The sequence below is a fragment of the Monodelphis domestica genome, chromosome 2 (assembly GCF_027887165.1).
Source record: "Monodelphis domestica isolate mMonDom1 chromosome 2, mMonDom1.pri, whole genome shotgun sequence".
In the NCBI taxonomy this organism is placed as follows: domain Eukaryota; kingdom Metazoa; phylum Chordata; class Mammalia; order Didelphimorphia; family Didelphidae; genus Monodelphis; species Monodelphis domestica.
This window is the reverse complement of record NC_077228.1, coordinates 76,090,310-76,104,722: the sequence shown is the minus strand read 5'-3', so window position 1 is coordinate 76,104,722 and position 14,413 is coordinate 76,090,310. Positions and strand designations below refer to the sequence as shown.

The window sequence follows — 14,413 nt, the reverse complement described above, 5'->3', positions numbered from 1 at the left end:
ATTGTAGTCTGACAACTCCTCCCATATCTTTCCAGAGTCTTTTCCTTCAGCAACTTGAAGTGGTGTTGGCTTCTTCCATTTTTCCCTGTTAAAATTAGAAGCCAGAAGTGCCCAAAGCAACTAGATCCCTGAAGCTTGAGAGTTTCAGGGGGATTTCTGCTAAAAGAGTTCCCAAAGCAAACTGGCCTCTAAGGTTCTTGAAGGGGAACTAGTGAAGGCTAGAGCTCTCTCCTCTTTCACCAACTCTTTTTTCACTCTCACTCAGGGCAGGCCATTCATCACCAATAAGGAGACAGTCTGATAACAGTGGGTTTTGGAACAGAGTTACAGTACAGTTCTACACATTATCTGAGGTCTGGGTAATGAGTGCTGTGTTTTTCAAATATCTCCAGTAGGTAGGTTGGTTGCCCAGCAGCCTGTGCAGAGGTGATCTGATATAGGGTGCAATCTGATAGTTGTCCTCCATTTTAATCCTTCAAACTAATAAGGAATTGAAACTAAACCTAAGTAAATATATAAGAAAGCACTTAGTGATCCTTGATGATTTGGAGTCACCAGAGATGTAGAAATGATATTCTAACATCCTAGAAGATGCTGAAAATACTGTTTCTGAGCTATGGTCAGTGATCTGATAAAGATGGTGCCACAAGACTGGAGGAAGATAAATAATCCAACTTGAAAAATGTGAGGAAAGAACATACTATATAGACTAGTAAACTTGACTTCAGTTTGTACCACAGTCTAGAATATACTATCAAAGTGTGTATCCAACATGGCTTTATCAAGAACAGGTCGCATTAGTCAAGCCTCATTTCTCTTTTTGTCAGAGTTACTAAGTAGTGTTGTGAAGTTCAAATGAGATAATTGATGTGAAGGATTTTGAAAACTTTAAAGTGCTATGTAAATATCAGTTATTATCATTAGCCTCTAGTCTGGTAGTTGTAGCAGTCCACCCCTAGCTATGGGCAAGGGAAACAGTTAGGATGTACAGAGTGGCTTAGAAGAGAGCATGCTCAGTCTTGCGCATGGCTAGGAAAGCCTCTGACCCTTGACCCCAGCTTCCCCCAGGTTAGGCAGGAAAACAGGTTTCTTTGTGTTCACCTGGCTAAGAGAAACCACACCTATACCTTGTCGTAATTTGCTATTACCCAATGGCAATATACTATGTAAGTCATCAATATGTATTGTGAATATTAGCATATCAAAGACATTAAAAGCAAGGGTCACAGCAGGCTCCACCCTCTTCCTCTCTTGGATCTCAGCTCTCACTGATGCCTGTCCTTGCTGCAGCTTGGCCTCTGGCCAAGCTCAATCTTTAATTCCTTTCCTTCTCTATCTCTCTCACCTGGGACTTGGCCTTCGGCCAGGCTCTTTCTTTTCTCTATCATGTCTCCGACCTGTGTGGTATTAAATTTGGATCTCTGGATAGGATTAGCCTTTCGGAAATAGGTCCAGACTGATCGAGGTTCTGCTATGGCTCCAATATAATCAATAAGGCCTGGTTTCTGACTCATTTCTGCCACCTCATATCTCTAACTTGACTCTGCCACACCCCTCGCGGTATCCAAAATTCTATCCTTCCCTTATCTTTCTACCCTGTGGCTTCTCGCGGGTTCGGGAAGCCTCAGTAGTGACTTTACGTCCTCAGCTAGCTACAGCTGAGCTCAAGCAATGGAGCAATGCTTATAGAGGGTTATACAGGGTTATGCTGATAAATATTTAACAACTGGGCTCTCTTAAAAACAACTGTTTTTAAGTTGAATCTGCACTAGTAATATTTTCTCCATCATAATGTATAATGTATACAAAGCACAAAACAGGCTTCTGTTGGCAATGACTTTAGGATCCCTTGAACATGGGTGCCATATTTTCTCTGAACTTTCAGTTCCCTCATCTCTACAATAAAAATAAAACTTATTGGATTGTTGGTAAGGATAATATTTTGTAAATCACTATATAAATCATTTTTGTCTACTCTAACCCCTCTCATTTTAAAGAAGAGGAAAATAAAGAGCAGAGAAGTGAGATAATTTGCCTTACACCATCTGACTACTTAATGACAAACCCAAAATTCAAACTGAACTCTAGGGACAGCCAAGTGACTCAATAGAGAGCTGAACTTAAAGTCAAGAAGACCTGGTCTCAAATTTGATCTGAAACACTTACCAGGTATGGAACCCTGAACAAGTTACCTAATTTTCCTCAGTTTCCTAAGTTGTAATATAGGGATGATAATAATGGGATCTATGTCCCAAGGTTCTTGTGAGGATCAAATGAGATATTTGTAAAACACTTAGCACAGTACCTAGCATACAGTAGATATTTAACAAATGGTCATTCTCTTTGCTCCCCTTGACTTTTCCTCACTAACAGATAAGTCTTTTTTTCTATTACACCAATATTACAAATTTATCCAAAGCAAAAAGAGTGGGAAACATTCATTTCTAACAAATACCTCATAATCATAAAGGCTTCTTGTATCTTCAGGTGTTAACAAAGAGACATCTCTTCCTTTTAACTCAGAAAGGAGGAGATTACATGTAGCAACCCATTCGATGCATTCTCTCTGGGAGGAGATAAATAAACAAAAATATAATTTATAAAGTGGGTAAAGTAAATATTTTATTCATTGATTCATTCAATTATTCACTCTTTTGTTCAACAGGACATTTCTTATTTTAGTGAATGATTGCATCTTGGGTCCACAGACAATTAGAAAAATCTTTGCTCTTCATGTTTCCCTATTAGAAAGTCCCTAAATTGCTTATACATAAGGAATCCTAGGCCAACCTTATTATTCTGATTCCTTACCCCAAGGGTCTTACCTGATAACCCTGAGGCATCACTTATTTTAGTCTTTTTAAAATTCTAACATTAATCAACAAGAATTCATTAAGTTCTTGAAATATGCCAGATTTTGTGCTAGCTACTGTTGTAAGGAAGAGAGGATCTGAGCATAAGAGGTGGGTCTGCAAGGAGATACAGATGAAGGGAAAAGATTCTAGAATGTGGGGAGGAAAGGGTGAGACAGTTAACTGAGGTTCCAGAACTGGGTTCTTCTCTGGTTTGACCTGGAGGGGCTGACTGGCTGCTTTCCATTAGTGGCTGTTTCTACCTTGTCTTTCCCATCCTACCTGCTTACCTGATGTCTTCTTGTCATCTACTGAGCTTCCTGGTGTGTTCCTGAACCATTTGGGTCATCTGTCTGTAAGATTATTATCTTGTATCCAGGACCTCTCCCTTATCTATATTAGGGACTGGGGTCTTTAGACAGATCAGTAAGGATTAGATTAGCTCAAATCTGTGAAGACTCTAGGTGAGGAGACATATAGATCTGGGGGGAGGTTTAGGTAGTTGTTAATAGTTTAGGATTCTACAAATCCCCTTTTCACCTTCCTTGTCATAATAAATCCAACATCCATCCCTGTTATATAGTGGTCTGTTTGTTACCTCAGGACAGGCTCTGCTTGGACTGGGTCTATTAGACTGTCAGCCCATAGTCAACCTACTGACACTGCCTCCCAAATCAGTTACATCATCTGATACTGACCTTCTCTGAACCATCTATTCCCATCCCCAAACCACCCTCCATTACACTACTCAGGATGCAAATACAACAAATAAAACAATTTCTCCTCATAAGAAGCTTATTTCCAATTGGTGACAGTACATACAACATATTATATATATATATATATATGTATATATATATATATATAATATGTTGTATGTATATGTACATGTTTAAATATAAAGACAATAAATAATAAATTATTTAAATATGGTATAATACAAAATGGAGAGCACTAGAAATTGGGGGTATTCTGAAAGGATTATGAGACAGGACCAAGAAGAAAGAAAGTACATGAAGGCCAGTCCAAGAAACTACATAGAAACTTGTGGGGAGTCAGTTTCTGGCAATTTTTGACAAAGAGGTTTGTACCCTGTGATCACGAAATATCTTTTGATCTTGTCCCTGTTGATCTTGAACTGATCACTCATGAATTGTTGAGTTGGAACTGAATACACAAAGTGGCAACTTGACTTTTCATCATTCTTTTTGTGGATTTAAAGAAACAGGACAGTTTTCAGCTGACAACCTGAGAGGCTGGGGAGAGAGGGGTAACAAATGTTTCCCATCTTGCCCTGTGCTGCAAGCACCTGGGTTTAACCTTCCCTCACCTTAGTCAATCTAGTATTCTAAAATAGAAGTGATGAGGAGATCCAAAGATTCCATCAATGGTTGTAAGCTGAATGTAGGCAGTAGCAATGGCCAAGTCAACAAGTATTTCTTAAATTACCTTCTATGTGCCCAGCACAAAGAAAGGCAAAGAACGATCTTTGTCATCATGGAACTTCCAATCTAGTAGAGGACATAACAGCCAAACAACTATATACAAACAAGATTCAGGCAGAATAAACTGGAGATAATCCACAGAGGGAAGGCACCAGCAACCTGAGAGGTAGGATGGGGCTACGAAAGATTTCATGTAGAAGGCTCAACTTTATCTGGAATCTGAAGAAAGCCAGAGAATCCTAGAGGTGGAGATAAAGAGGGAGAGAATTCCAGGCATGAGGAATTCTAGTGAAAATTTGAAATTTCAGAGATGAAGTCTTGTATGAACAATAGCAAGGAAGTCAGCGTCACAGAATTGCAGAAAATGGGGTGGAATGGAGTAACACTGGAAAAGTAGTAATGGGAAAGGTGATAAAGGACTTTAAAAGCCAAACAGAAAGATATTATATTTGATCCTGGAGGTTATAAGGAGACATGAGTTTACTGAATGGGGGGAGGGGTAGTATAATCAGATCTGTACTTTGGAAGATTAGTTTGAGAAGAAGTACAGTCAAGATGGCAGAGTGAGAAGCATCATAGTGGGCTCCCCTCCACAAATTCTTTCAAACCAATCTAGAAAATTCTCCAGACCAAATCCTGAGAAGGAAAACCGTAAAAAGTAACAGTAAGTCATTTGTCTAGCTCAGCATAGGGAAATAGACAGAGAACAAAGAGAATGGGGTTGGGGCAAAAGCACAAAAGCATGCAAGCATCCAGGCAAAGGCTATATACCAGCACAAAGGAGGTCTCAAATCTTTCCAGGGCTCCACCCTACTTATAACAGGGCACCACAATGGGGAAAGGTGCCACTTAGAAGATTTGTTGCTCATTACCCAATTCTGGGTCTCAGATCAAGGACAAAGTGATAAAGGGACCTGAGAATAATGGCATTTTTGGAAAGGGAGACCTTGGGTAGTATAATATCCTGAGAGAAAAGATAGGTCACCAATAGAGCTGTGCATTCCATTCCAAGATCAGTCTCACTTGAAGCATCTAGTAAGAAAGGTGACACAGTGGATAAAGCATGGGCCCTGGAGTCAGAAAGACCTGAGTTCAGATTCAGCCTCAGATACTTACTAGCTATGTGATCTTGGGCAAGTCACTTAACTTCTATTTGCCTGAGTGTCCTCATCTTTTTTTTTTTTTAAACCCTTACCTTTCGTCTTGGAGTCAATACTGTGTAGTGGCTCCAAGGCAGAAGAGTGGTAAGGGCTAGGCAATGGGGGTCAAGTGACTTGCCCAGGGTCACACAGCTAGGAAGTGGCTGAGGCCGGATTTGAACTAGAGTGTCCTCATCTTTAAAATGGGGGTGATAATAGCACCTCCCTCCCAAGATTGTTATGAGGACTAAATAATATAATGATGGCAAAGGACTTAGCACAGTGCCTGGCATATAATAAGTGCTATGTAAATATCATCTATTATCATCTAGCCCAGTCTACAGAGGAATCCCAAGTCAAAAGGAGGCTACAATTTTTTTTCCTCTGAACTAAAGAGCTTTCCAGCTAGCTGAGAGAAATAGAGTCCAATATACTCTTGCACAAACTCAAACTCAGTTCAGGAACTTGTAGAGTTCAGACTGTTATGGGGGTTGATGTGTACCCCTGGGGTTTCCCTCTTTCTTCTGGGTGCCAAAATGTTATGGGCAGGAAGGATACCTTTGGGATTCAGGAAGGATACCTTTTGCAAGAATGCAAGACTCCAAAACTTAGCTTAAAAACAAACAAAAAAAAGATTTATTAATTTAGAGAGTAATGTTGAGAATGGCCAGGAGGATAACAAGGTGAAATAGCAAGATAGGGAGCAGTTTCTTCGGAGAAGAGCATGGAAGGAAAGGCTGTTCCCCCAGCTGACATCAATTCTGGGGTTTATATACTTTTTAGAGGTCATGTCCTGGTGTGGACGTGACCTATAGAGTGTTAGTCCCTCAGGCATTTGGTGGGATAAGGTGGTCATCTGACTGGGGCCTGCCTAGAGGCATAAAGATTCATTTCTTTTTCCACCTTAAATCTAGAGGGCAAAAGAGGGTAAACATCTCAGGACCCTGGGTGGGGTCATTGGGTGTTTCTAGGTTAAGAGTCACAAGGATGGAAAGGCAAGGGAGTTTCCCTAATATTAGTTAGCCTGGGTTTCTGGGGGTACAGTGCCCATGTCACAGATCAGGGGATTACTTATCAGACTTTGCCTTGGATCAGACTGCTTTGGAAGAACTGAAAGTTCACAGGACCCTAGCTTGTCCCCAAGTTCCTAGAAAAACACAATGTATAATACTCCCCCAAAAGCAGCAAGAGGACAAGTCTTGACCTTCCCTTCAGAAGTATGGTAGAGCTTAGTCCTAATATCAAGTCTGAAATCAGGAAACGGCCTTGAAAAATGGGAAAACAAAGAACCCTGCCATAATGAGTCATTATGGTGGCAGAGGTATGGAAGATACAAGTGTTAAAGAAGAGAATGACTCCAAAATCTTCAAGCAGTGTGCTTCAGAGAAAAACACAGCTTGAGCACAAACTCAACTAGAATTCCTAGAAGAAATGAAGCAAGTGTGGCACTAACTTAAAATGAGTGTAACGATGGAAATTCTGGAAATTTTCTTAATTATGATTTAATAGACCACTCAAAACAATCTAAACTCCTTCCATAATATGAACAGGGACTAATGAGAGCAAGCAGGGCCAAAGATAGCCCTCATGACCAAATAAGAATGTAGCAAAAAAAAAAAAAAGGAAAAAAAAGAGTATGATGAATTCTACTGGTACACATTTTGTGACTTTACCATTCAGTGCCTCCCCCAGACATCCCAAGACATCTTTGATTGGTAAATGGCCACTGAGAAGGGGGACTTAGAGACCCTTATTCCTCCCTCATTACTTCATCAGAGGAAGAGGCAGGTCTCAGTAGAACCCCTTCCTCCTTGTCATGTGGCTGGGTTACTCCAATATGGCAGCTAGAAAACACTTTTATTCAGGGTTCACTATAGTTCCCAGCTCTGCCCTTAATCCTTTTATAACCTTTGAAGAATCCAGCCCTAATACACAGTTTGTGGGTCGGCCAAACAGGGCAAAGAGGATGGGTCTGGGATTACAGAAGAGTCAATACCATCAAAGGACCACACAGACAAGTCTCTTTGAGCAGTGACCAAGTTTAATGGGTTGAAGTCTACAATTTATAGGGTAAATGACATAGGTAAAGGGGTTAGGTAAGATTTTTACATGAACAATGGTTAGTAATGATTTACAATCTTAGTACAATGACTTAGTTTATTATCTCACCAAAACTTAGAGTTTACAATAGGATAATAAATCACAGGTAAATACCACTAAACACTTTAGAATTTGGCCTTTGAGAAATTTAGCAGAGCTTTTATGATATAGTTTATTCTATTAGATATGAATCCCTTTTGGGTTCTAATCTTTCTGAGTAAATTGTTTCCTAGACTAATCCTGTTACTACAATCTAGAATGAAAAGGGTAAGAATTGCTTTATTAATGTATAAATTGAGTGGAAGATTACCTTAATCTTCACCAGCTCCTCAATATCCTTATTAGCTTGTGGATCTAAAGCAACCTCTTTCTTCATGGCCACTGATGCCACCAAACTTTTGCAACAGCTGAAGAAACAGAATATTCCCAAAGTATGAGCATTATTGGATATTTTTAGTAGCTTAAATTTCAAAGAAGAGTTTCAATAATTCAATTCAGACCTAGTGTCAACTTGAAATCTAAAGACTTCAATATTGCCCCTATCCCCTGAGAACTCACCTTTAGGGAAGTCCAAGACTCACCCATTTCTGTCTGAACAACTGGTGGGGCTGGCAAATCTAATCAAATGTTAAGTACCCTTTTAGCATTAGAAGTTTCCCTCATTGTATCAGAGATCCTTTCCCAAGAAGACCACCACTTGTGCAGGAACCATCCTTTTAATATTCATTGTAGTAGACCCCAGCCTCTGGCTACAGCCTCTTTCCCAAGCCTGCTTACAACCTGTCAGTGTATATTTGATGCCCTGAGTCCCCCAAAAGGTATATAAGATTCCTATGTTCTATTATTCTTTAGAGAATCGTCTCTTGCAGTGCATTCTCCCAGAGATACTGTCCCCAGAGCTCCAGGGTTTTGACTCCAAGTAGTATTTTGGTGCCTGGCTCTGTGATAGTGGATGATTATATTGAACCTATCTTTTTCCTGTTAAAGCCTTGGTTTTATCTGACTACTTTAGTAGTTCTGTTTTTTTTTTCAAGTTGACACTAGCAAAGGAAAAACAATACTGACTTTCTAGGGCAGCCTTGATGAAGGTTTTCAAGTTCAAGTGCCCGGCGGGCAAATTCAAGCTGTCTGTGAGTCCCACACATTACTGGAGAGAGCTGAGGGAGGAAGTGCTTGCTTTGGGTGGCTGGACAGAGGGGTAGGGCATGCAAATAAATGTCCTTTGGCACTGCAAAGAGGGGGACTGGAGCAGCTCCCCCACCTCCCACCTCCCACACACATATACACACACTGGGGGACAGCACATGTGCCAATAGTTCACCAATGCTGCTTAATCTTAAATGTTTATAGTTTGTCTACCATTTGGCAACACTGGTGTGTATATATATTGGTGTGTGTGTGTGTGTGTATATATATATATATATATATATATATATATATATATATATATATATATATATGTATATACACATATATGTGTGTCTGTTTCTGTGTACAGAAGGAGAGAGAAATAAAGAGACAGAGAAAGAGCTTAAGTCCTAATGGTTGATAACACAACTTCCTGAATTTCAGGCACATGCATAACTAGTGGGTTACCATTTAGTAAACTCTTATTTTGGGCACTAATTCCTCAAGTTGAATGTGTGCCAATTTCTAATAACATAATACAATCCATTACATTCAAATACCACAATCTATTCAACCATTTCTTCTAATCATTTCATTTGTGTTGTTTCCATTTGTCATTATAAACGAAGCTTCCATGAATATTTTCATACATATATGGCTTTTTACCTTTTCAATAATGCCTATAGGGCCAAATCCTAGTAATGGACAGGGCAAGTCAATGAACATGAATAGCTTTACAACTCTTAATATATATTTTTATCTTGTTTTCTTAAAAACAATTCATACTTGCTCTAACAATGTAATATTAGGCCTATTTCTCAGGGTTCCTATCAGTATTTAATTTTATCAACTTAATTGACTTGTTCTCAGTTAACATACATTACAAGGGCTATATATAGCTAGATTGGTCCTTAAGGAAACAGACACAATCTGTTGCTAGGACCATATTCTTTCCAAATCCAAGTCTTTCCAGCTTGGTCATACCCAGTGGAACTTTTGTTTACAACCCTTCAGCAAGGCAAGGTTATCTCTATAGTATGATAAGTGTAAAAATAAGACTTTTGTAGAACATTTAGGCTCTTTAAAGCATTGTTGTCCCACCAGGAACTATGTTTGAATTATGTTTAGGCTTTAGATCTATCATAGTTTCATGGAGGTATGTGGGAGCTCTCCAGATATATATCATATTAACTTATCTAAGATTCTATTCATCTCCTTAACTTCTTTATTATTTATTTTTTGGTTATATTAACCTAGTTGTGAGAGGAGGAAATCAAAGTCAGCTTCTATTATCTTTTTTCATCTGTATCTCATTTAGCTTTTCCTTTAAAAATCTGGTTGCTATAACTCTTGGTGTGTACAGGTCCAATATTGATAATGTTTCATTATCAGTAATATTCCCCAACATAAAATATTTATACTTTTTTTTTCCCTTCCAGTTATATCATTTTATCCCCAATTCTATCAAAAATCATGACAACTGCCCTCCCTTCTCTGGATCATCTAAGGCATAGTATATTCTGCTCCAGCCTCTTATCTTCATTCTATGTGTATCTCTCATTTTCAGTGTGTTTCTTATAAACAACACGTTGTTGGGACCTGATTTTTTGGCCTATTCATTCTTTTTTATTCATTCTCTTCATTTTCTTCTCATTTGGTGAATTCATCCCATTTACACTTTTATTGGTTTTCTAATTTTTCTAATTGCAAACATAATTTGTTGATCTATTCTTTTTCTGTTTTATTTATTTAAGTGTGTAGAAAGGTAAGGTTTCCCTTAAGCTTTATTTTACCTGTTTCCCACAAATTTGGTATGTTGCTTCATCATTGCCATAATTTTTAATGAAGTCACTGATTGTTTCTATGATTTGTTCTTTAAGCCACCCACTCTTTAGGATTAAAGTATTTAGTTACCAGTTCATTTTTAATCTATGCACCAAAGGTTGTCTGAATTTAATTTTTATTGCATTATGTTTAGGAAAAATGTATTTAATATTTCTGCTTTCTACAATTGTTCATGAGATTTTTATGCTCTAATCCATGGTCAATTTGTGTATATGTGCTTTATACAACTAAGAAATATACTGTTTTCTATTTCCATTCAATAGTCTTCAGAAGTTGATCATAACTAGCTTTTCTAAAATTCTAATACTTTACTTACTTTTTATTTGGCTAGGTTTATCTAGGTCTGAGAGAGATAAACTGATGACAATTATAATTTTACTTTTTCATCCTGTTACTCAATTAACTTTTCCTTTAAGAATTTAGATACTGGAGGCAGCTGGGTGGTGAAATAACCAAGTTAGAGTACTAAACAGGTTTGTAAAATCAAAAGTCTGTTGTCTCTGTTTCTCTCAGATTTAGAAGGCAGGATGGCTACCCTCAGGCCAGGAGTTCTCAAAAAAACGCAATCTGACTAATGAATAATTGTTAAAAAACAAACAAACTGGTTTAATGAAGTAAAACAACAAGGACTGGGTGAGGATAGAGGGCCAAGGAAATCCCTAGGCTAATAAAACTATGCTTACCCCAAAACTAAGAGACTTTCACAAGTCTCACTTCTTTTTCTTCCAAGCTATTTCACACCCTTCCTGACTGTTCTATGTTCCCCAAAAATATCCCTATCCTAGCTTCTTAATCTATAGCCTCTGCAAAACAGTTTTCTGTAAAGGTAACAAAGCAAGTTGGCTAGATCAGGGTTAGTGACCAAAATGGCCTGATCCCCAAGGATGCAGACTAGACCTGTGGAGGTAGAGTAACAGTTCAGGTCAGTCAAGCTGGGTTTCTCTCTTTGAAGTATCACAAATAGAATTCAATCAGATCAGTAAATGGTTGGTGGGAATATTTCAGGAATGGACAGGAACCAAACATAGGATTACACAGAGAAATCAAAAGCAGGAACCAAGGAAGACCAAAGTCCAGAAGCTGTGAACTCTCTCCCTGCTCCCAAACTCCTCCCCAGGGCTGGCAGTTAACCCCTCAGAAGTCTCTCTCTCAGAATTCTAAGAGAGACCCAGGAACATTCTTTCAGCGTCAGCTTAAACTCCTCTTTTTTCATTCTCTTTAGAACTGCTCCCCTTTACATTCCAGCCAAAATCTTATATTTTTCCCCTTGCAACTCATTGCATTTTACTTTATCCCTCATTCCTTTCTCTCAGTGACTCAGTGGATTTAAAGTCAGTCCCAGAGATGGGAGGACCTGGGCTTAAATCTGGGCTCAGACACTTCCCAACTGTGTGACCCTGGGCAAGCCACTTAACCCCCATTGCCTAACCCTTACCACTCTTCTGCCTTAGAACCAATATATAGTATTGATTCTAAAATGGAAGGTAAGTTTAAAAAAAAAGACAACAAATTAATTTTCTTCAGCAAGTTTTTGTCCCTCTTTTACCAAGCTGTTAACTCTCTTGAAACTTTCTTGGTTAGCTCTCATTTCTTTTCTCACCTTTTCCTCTGCATTTGATCTTATTTTGTTTTTTAAGTTGTTTTTTGTTTTTTCTCTATTTCTTTAGCTCCTGCTTTAACTTTTCTAGGGATTCTTGTTTACTTTGTGTCCTATCTGTATTTTTCTTGAGGCTTTTCTATAAATGTTTTCAAGTCATTGTCTTTGTGGAAACTTTCTTGTCACTGAAAAAATCCAATTAATTCCATTTTGTAATTTTTTTTTCATTCCATATGAACCATCAACACTTTGTTTAACTGCTTATCACTTTTTTTGAGTTAAGTTCAGAAATTCATCAGTTCAGAGTTTAGTCTTCCTCTCTGCACTAAGCTTAAAATTTTAGTTTCCTCATGAGTCACTTTAATTAAAAGAAGCTGTTATCTCTATGACACTAGTTGTCCTTGACCAATTAGGGGAAATCTGTTATATATATGTATATATATAAATAAAATATTATTATATATTATATATAACATTATTATATATTATATATTATTACATATTGTTTTTAATTAATTAATATATTATTTTTAATTTAATTAATTAATATATTATATATATAAATATAATATATATAATATATATTTAAAAATAATTCATGGTATATATATATACCATGAATTATTATATACCATGAATTATTTTTTTAAACCCTTGCCTCTGTCTTACTATCAATTTTGAGACAGAATTATAATAAGGGCTAGGCAAGCAGGGTTAGGTAATCAGAATTACACAGCTAGGAAATGTCTGAGTCAGATTTGAACCCAGGTCCTCCTGACTCCAGGCCGAGGTCTCTATCCACTATGTTAACTAATTGGCCCTCATTCTTGCAAGTGGACCAAAAGACCAAAAGAATTAGAATTTCCTAGTAAGAAGACAGGAGTTGGAGTTGCTAGCCCCATACTACAGATTTCCAAACAAGCATATTATCTGCTACATCTATGATGCTTCCAACTTTATAAGCTATCATATTGTTTTCTCTATCTATAATGCTGCTGGATGCTCCTCCGATTTTGTCTATAAAAATGATCTATCAGCCCTCATTAGAGGTCTTAACTTGCCGAGGAGTCTGAGATTCTAATTGGCAAATTCATGCTTTACTAATAAATTCATTGCAAAGTCTTGTGCCTCTGTTTGCTTTTATTTCAAGTGTGACACCATATCTTTATCTACTCATTCTTCAAGCTTATATCTTAACTTGGGATTTGATGTTAAGTATAGGGCTCTATTCCCTTCTGAAGATGGAGGAAGGTTCATCTGACCTGAGCTTCTGCTGCTTTCACAGTTCAGTGCTTTCTATCAGTGTAACTCCCCGCAAGTCCTTTAACGCCCCCTGCCTAGCCCTTAATGCTCTTCTGCATTGGAACCAATACTTAGTATTGATTATAAGATGAAAAGTAAGGAAGTGTTTTTGTTTTTGTTTTTGTTATTAATGCTAAATAGCCTAGGATTAAGTACAAATGTCTTTCTTGAAAATATCTTTCCTGGTTAAATTAATGTCTCTGTATCATTCTTAAATTATATATGTTTTATCTTTATAGGTACAAAAACAATCATCAGAATTTCACCTGAATATATAGATGGAGAACCGGCTCAACGTTTTGGCCAGCATTATGCCCTCTAGCTCCAGTGTAGCAATGCCTTTATTATGAACAAGTTCATCCTCAGTGATATCCATTTCAGTCTTTGGGATGGTGTGTTCACTAACATGGTCAGGTACCATTATAATGATCAAATCTACCAACCACTTAATCATAGTTATATGGATTTCATTCAGCTGTGGAAAGAAAAAATATTCTTTTAAAAGATTAGAATTCAGATGAACTATTTTAACTTCACTGCATTTAGTTAATGAAAATGTGTTCAATGTGACTTGAATGGTAGTAGAGCACTTGGTGAAATGAAATTCATGATCTAATTTCATTATAACATAGTTCCAGGCTTCTTTTTTTACTTCAAGCTTCTGTCTCCCTATCTTGAGATTTGTTTAAGATGTTAACAAGGGGCATGGTTCTGCAGCCACTGAAAGAGGGTCGTTTCTTTAGGAGTATGTGTGATGGGAAGTATATTAAGTACAGCACTTACTAAGTCCGCAATTAAAATGCATAATTTATAAAATTCAAACAGTTGTATGAATGCTTGCTTTTATATGCAAATGATTAAACTTTATTTCACAGATAGAAAACCAAAGCATGTTAAAGTTAGGAGCCAAAAGGGAATTTTATGTAGCATTTAATCAAATCCTCTCATTTTTACAGGTAATAAAACTGAGACTCAGGAAGGTTGCATGATTTGCATATTCAATTG

The 14,413-nt window shown here is 37.6% G+C and overlaps 1 protein-coding gene and 1 long non-coding RNA gene across 4 annotated transcripts in view; one reads left to right on the top strand and one right to left on the bottom strand.

Moving 5' to 3' along the window:
- The window catches only part of AXDND1 (axonemal dynein light chain domain containing 1), a 169,121-nt gene that overhangs the window by 40,363 nt on the left and 114,345 nt on the right, over window positions 1–14,413 (bottom strand). For all 3 annotated transcript variants that reach the window (XM_007480883.3, XM_007480885.3, XM_056815593.1), the window contains 3 exons: window positions 13,675–13,883; window positions 7,847–7,943; window positions 2,456–2,566 (listed from right to left, as the gene is read on the bottom strand). In XM_007480883.3, coding sequence (XP_007480945.2) covers window positions 2,456–2,566; window positions 7,847–7,943; window positions 13,675–13,883 — 417 coding nt within the window. The remainder of the gene's footprint in view (window positions 1–2,455; window positions 2,567–7,846; window positions 7,944–13,674; window positions 13,884–14,413) is intronic.
- On the top strand, window positions 3,066–14,230 carry LOC130457106 (uncharacterized). Its single transcript, XR_008916115.1, has 2 exons — window positions 3,066–3,175; window positions 13,648–14,230. It is a non-coding gene; the product is annotated as an uncharacterized LOC130457106 (long non-coding RNA).